This window comes from Myotis brandtii, unplaced genomic scaffold (genome assembly GCF_000412655.1).
Source record: "Myotis brandtii unplaced genomic scaffold, ASM41265v1 scaffold658, whole genome shotgun sequence".
Lineage (NCBI taxonomy): Eukaryota > Metazoa > Chordata > Mammalia > Chiroptera > Vespertilionidae > Myotis > Myotis brandtii.
The window spans coordinates 1,013,407-1,019,270 of NW_005370558.1; the positions used below are offsets into that span (position 1 = coordinate 1,013,407).

The 5,864-nt window shown below is 51.4% G+C and overlaps 1 protein-coding gene across 8 annotated transcripts in view; it reads left to right on the forward strand.

The window, feature by feature from the left end:
• The window catches only part of RGS3 (regulator of G-protein signaling 3), a 107,198-nt gene that overhangs the window by 78,900 nt on the left and 22,434 nt on the right, over positions 1-5,864 (forward strand). The window contains exon 1 of one of the 8 annotated variants that reach the window (XM_014528914.1): positions 5,475-5,840. The exons of the other annotated variants lie outside the window; for them this stretch is intronic. Coding sequence (XP_014384400.1) covers positions 5,823-5,840 — 18 coding nt within the window. The 5' untranslated portion in view covers positions 5,475-5,822. Of the gene's footprint in view, positions 1-5,474; positions 5,841-5,864 lie in introns of those variants that run through there. 8 annotated transcript variants of the gene reach the window in all.

Below are 5,864 nucleotides of genomic sequence, written 5' to 3' on the forward strand. Positions count from 1 at the left end.
ACCTGGGAGAGGCAGAGAAGAGCTGGGCAGAGCCTCAGGGAGCCAAATGGCTGGCTGAAATCTTGAGCAAAGGCTGGAGGCAGCCTGGGGATGGACCCAGGATGATGGGTGGCGTGGTCGTGCCTCAAGTCAAGGGTTAGAACTGATGTCCATCCAGGACGTGGAGACCTTCACTGCTCTGACCTCCATTAGTGAAGCTCCCTGTTGATCCAAAGCAGCGGTCGCCAACCGGTGGTCCGCAGACCACTGGTGGTCCGTGAGGTCCGAAAGGTTGGCGACCGCAGATCCAAAGAGCTGCTCTGTACTTGTCCCCTCTGCCTGCTTCCCTCCTCTCCTCCCTTCCTTCCTTGCACACGTGTTTAATGTCTACTGTATGCCATGCATTGCCAGGTACTGGAGGTATAGACATAAGGCCCAATCTTTTTTTTAAAAGATATGTTTTTATTGATTTCAGAGAGGAAGGGAGAGGGAAAGAGAGATAGAAACATCAATGATGAGAATCATTGATCAGCTGCCTCCTGCATGCCCCCTACTGGGGATCAAGTCTGAAACCCAGACATGCGCCCTGACTGGGAATCAAACCGTGACCTCCTGGTTCATACGTTGATGCTCAACCACTGGGCCACATTGGCCAGGCCAGGCCCAATCTTTAATGTAGTGTCAGGATAGGCATGTGATGGATGGTAACAACAGAGTTGGGATGGGGAGGCTTGGAGAGGGGGCTGTGGGAATCCTGGGAAAGCTTTTAACCCAGTCTGAGAGCTTCCATGAAGCGTTCTGCAGGAGGTGAGGCTGAATCTGGTTACAGAGATGCTTGTCCATCAAAGGAGCAGGTCTCTCTCCTGGTCTGTCCACCCCTCTGAGGTGTAGATGTGATTCCCGCCCAGCATGTGTATCGCGCCACGTGTACCTTCCTGTCCCATGGGAGGCCGTATGATGTGTGTGTAGGTGCATGGGCCCTGGACTTGAGGGCATGCCCTTCCACTTTACAGTTGCGTGCCCTTGGGCAAGACCCTGGACCTCTCCATGCCTCCTTTTCCTCAGGCCATGGCCCAGCCTCATCCGGTTAAATGAGATGAGGTGGGTACCTGAATGCTTTGCTAGTGTCTTACCTCACAGTTCTAAACTGTGTTGTTTAAGGGCAACTGTAGTTCAGACTGGCTGGAGGGAAGAGAGGAGAAATGGTATGTATCGTAGAGGGCTCCGTTGGTAGGGGCAGAACAGGCAGGTGAAGCGAGGCTCTTGGCGCAGGGCCTGGCACAGAGTGGGCATTCAGTCATGGGAGGTGGCGTGGCAGCTCTGGAATGTGCTGTCAGAGATGGGTACAAAGGAAAGGGGGAGCACAGCCCAGGGGGCAGGGGAGACACTGGGATAAAGGCTTTTGTTTGTATGTTTTTTAAATAAACTTTTACGTTGAAGTGTAATTTACAGAAAGATGAGAATTATAGAGCCAACGAATTTTCACAAAGTGAGCACACCCTCCAGGTCAAGAAATAGAAATTCTAGTCCCCTGGGAACCCCTTGCGCCCCATTTCAGTCACTTCCACCTCGAAGGTAACCCTTTTTCCCACGCCCTTCACTGATTAGTGGGGCCTGTCTTTGAACTTTGGACGCATGGAGTCATTGAGAATGTATTCTTTTCTACTGACTTCTTTCAATCATCGTTTGATGGTGAGATTTGTCCATGCTATTACATGAAGTTTCATTTTATTCATTCTCATTGCGGTGTGGCGTTTTATTGTGTGGAAATACCATAATTTACCCATTCTCCTGTTGATGGATATTTGGGCTGTTGCCAGTTCTAATGAATAGTGCTGCTATGAATGCTCTTGCACATGTCTATTGATGCACTATGTATACTTCTCTGTTGGGTAAGGACATACGGTTTGCGACTGTGAGTCATAAAATGGTGTATAATTAGCTTTAGTAGCTACAATCATGTAATTTTCCAAAGTGTGACACCACTACACCCTCCTGGAGCAGTGTATGAGCACCGCACCGACACTATTGGTGTTGGGTGTGCCGATAGCTCATTGGGGGTTTTGTTTGCATTTCCTTGATGACTAATGAGGTCCAACACCTTTTCGTAGGTTAGTGGGCCATTGGGATGAACTCTTTGTGAAGTGTCTGTTCAAGTCTTCCTCCCAGTTTTCTATCGAGTTATCTGCCTTTATTCTGATTGATTTGTGGGAGCTTAAACATATTCTGGATAGTGTTTACTGCCGGATATACACACTGCAAACATCTCCTCCCACTCTGAGGCTTGTATTCTCACCCTCTTAATGCTGTCTGACCTGTCAATCTTTCTCTTTATGGAGAATGTTTTTTGAATCATCGTGTTTTTGGGCCCACTACGAGGTTATGGGTATAGTCTCTTATTCTATCTTGTGGAAGCTTAATTGCTTTGCGGCTTTATATTTAGATCTAAAATCCAGTTGAAATAGATTCTTAGGCACGGCGTGGGCGTAGAGGGCGAGACTCCTTTTCTCTGAGTGGCTGTCCAATTTATTTAAAAGACCATCTTTTCTCACGATAGGGCATATCACCTTTGTTAGATATCAACGGGCAATCCATGTGTGGGTGAGCTGAGTTTTAAAGGTAGATAAGGAGTTTGCCAGGTAGATAGCGAAGTCAGGGCATTCTAGGTAGGAAGTACAGTGAGCACAGGTATAGAGGTGCCTGAGAGTAGAGTGTGTTTGGGGAAACACAAATGTAGTTGAGCCCTGACTAACATGGGAGTTTGGAGGCACCGACCCTCTGCACAGTCGACAATCCATGTATAACTTTTGACTCCCCCAAACTTAACTACTAATAGCTTACTGTTGACCACAAACCTTACTGATAACATAAACAGTCGATAACACATATTTCCTGTTTAAATATATTACGTATGTGTTCTTATTGTAAGGTAAGTGAGAAAAAAAGAAAATGTTAAAAAAAATCATCAGGAAGAGAAAATACATGTACAGTATTTTATTGAAAAAAAAAATCACATGTAAGTGGACCTGCACAGTTCTAAACTGTGTTGTTTAAGGGCAACTGTAGTTCAGACTGGCTGGAGGGAAGAGAGGAGAAATGGTATGTATGGTAGAGGGGTCCGTTGGTAGGGACAGAACAGGCAGGGTAAGGAGCTAGGACTGTACTATCCCAGAGGGATGGAGGGATTTTAAGCAGGAGAGGAGTACAGTCAGGTTCATGTGAGGGACATGGGAGAAAGTCCCATGACTGGAGGATGGCGGGAGAATGAGTTAGGAGAAGACTGTAAACCCAGCCAAATCCAGCCTCAGCATCACCCCTCACCAGAGACAGAAGGTGTCTGCTACAGGGGGGCAGTGGTGGAGGCTGCAGCCTGCCTGGGGCCTTGGAGGGTGACCTTTGGCCACAGGGTTGCAGCTGATGTCCAGATGTCCACCCCAGTGTCGTCAAGAGGAAGAGCCTCTTCCCCACCCCCCTCCAGTGCCCCCAGCACTCCATGCCCTGAAGGAGGAGATATTTTAGGAACTGGGGCAGCCCGACAAGGCGTGGGGAATCTCTGGACACAGGGTGCTTTCTGCTTCCCCTGCCTTTGATGCACCCACGGGGAGACCTGGCCACACCCTGGTTCCTGAGATCTGACCCCTCCAGGCTGCCTGAGATTCGGAACTGGACGGACTCCCTCCTGGAGAGCACAGCCCAGACAGGGGAGCAACTTGGCCTAGGCCACGTGGTGAGCCAGACTGACCCAGCCTAGGGGAAGCTGAGTCCCTCCAGGGCCTTTGGTATGGGGCCTCAGTTTCCTCTCCCGAAATGTACAGATAATAGTACCCCCATCCTCGGGCTGTCGCGAGGGTCAGAATGTGTGAAGGGCCCTCTCCTGGAGTGGCATGTGTGTGTGTGTGGGGGGGGGGGGGGGGGGGGGCTGGAGCTGCTGCTGCTGAGAGTAATCATTATGATTATAGGAACTGTGAATGTTTATTGAGCGCCTATTATGTGCCAGGCTCCTCTGTGTGAGGGTCTCCCAAAAATGCTATGCTATAGGGACTCGCTCCTTGTGTCACCATTTTACAGGTAAGGAAATGGAGCCTTGAAGAATTTAAGCAGCCTGGCCAAGGCCGCTGAGCTGGGAGGAGGCAGAGCCAGGATTTGAATCTGGATTTTGTCTGTCTCCAGACCCCACCGCTTCACCGGCAATAGGCTTCTCTCCACCACCCGGGCTCTGAAAGTGCTCCCTGTTCTCTGAGCTGTTGCTTGGAGTTAAGCTGTAGATTTTGGGTTGGTCCCTGGTGCTGGCCGTGAGGGAGAGTCAGGCAGTGGAGAGGAAGGGCATGGTGGGCTGAGCATGCTGTGGGCCAGGCCCTGCCTCCCATCCCCTGGCAGCCCTGTGGGGGAGGAGGCACATGACTCAGCCACACAGTTAGGAAGTGGGACTCAATCCCAGGCCTGCCTGACTCCAAATCCTGGTCTCATGGCCACAGGGCTATTGGTGCCCTTCCCCGGGGTCCTCCTCACTTGGCAGAGCTTTTTTGTTTGACACCTAGTGTAGGCATCACAGAGAAGCCACATGCCGCTGGCTTTGCCTATGAAGAGGTCCCTGGGAGGGAGAGAGTTTGGGAGGGTTGCCAGGTGTATGCAGTTCCGTACCACCCCTCCCCGCACCGGGTGAGTTGGACATCTGCCTTTCCGTCTCCACCTATTTGGGCTCAGAGCAGGGACCCTGTAGCTGGTATTGCTCACTGTGCCTATCACAGTGCCTGGCCCAGGTGGGTGCCTAGAAAAGTGTTTTGAAGGAAGGGAGGGAGGAAAGGCAGTGAGGGGAGCAGGAGAGGAATCATGGGGCCTTTAGAGGCAGGCAGACCATGATTTCAGCTCCGATCCCTCTACTTGCTTTTTGATATTGCTCAAGTTACTTAACCTCTCTGAGTCACTGTTTCCTTATTTGCAAAATGGGGCCAATGATGACCTCATAAGGTTGCTGGGAGTGAGCGTGTATGTAAAGCAACTGTCACAGTACCTGGTGCCTAGTAGATGCTCAATTAATGGTCTCTCTCTCCCTCTTCCCCTACTTTTTCACCGTTTTCTGTTTCCACCACCTCTAGCTCCACCTTCCCTATCTCCATAGCACCAAGTTTACACTGCTTTCCGGGTAAAGCCCAAATTCCGTAACCTATCCATGCTCTTCTGCTCCACGGCCCCACCTGCACTTCCTCGAATGTTCCATGCTGTCTCCTCCCCTAGCCCTTTCCGCTTTCATAGTCCCCTGGGGTGGTAGTGGGTGGGTGGGAGATTGCCTGGGCCCCTCACCTGGTTCTCTCCCTCTTAGGACTAATGCCTTCAGGGAAGGGAACGGGTCTGGCTACTACTCTTTGCCTCCTTGTCCTGCACAGGCCCTTGCTCGTGGCTGGGGCTCCGTAGGTATTTGCTGAGTAACTCTGGCAATGGGGGTGGAGGTGAGGGTGAGTAAGCCAGATGCTCAGTCCTGATGAGCCAAAGCAGGCCATGAGAGGAGGGCAGGCCAGGCATTAGCAGGAGAGTAGAGAGCCCTCTAGCCAGGCCATCCCAGGGCAGCATTTAGCTGGGCTCCAAGGGATGGGCAGGAAATGGGCTTGAGGAGATAGAGATATTAGGGGAAATTTCTCTCAGGCAGAGAAAGCGGGGGCCAGGTGGGAAGGGGAGTGGTGGCAGAGCCCACAGGTAGACTGGCTCCTGAGCAGAGGGCCCAGGGGTGGGTGGGGCAGGTGAGGCCCAAAGGACCTAGCGCTCTCCTTCTGACAGAGGGAGGCATCAGTCACCACAGGGAGAGGAAGAGGCTGGGAAATGCCTGCTCTCCACGCCATGCCTTTCAGATGAGAAGAGAGCGACAGGTATGGAAGGGGTCTCTGGGGCTG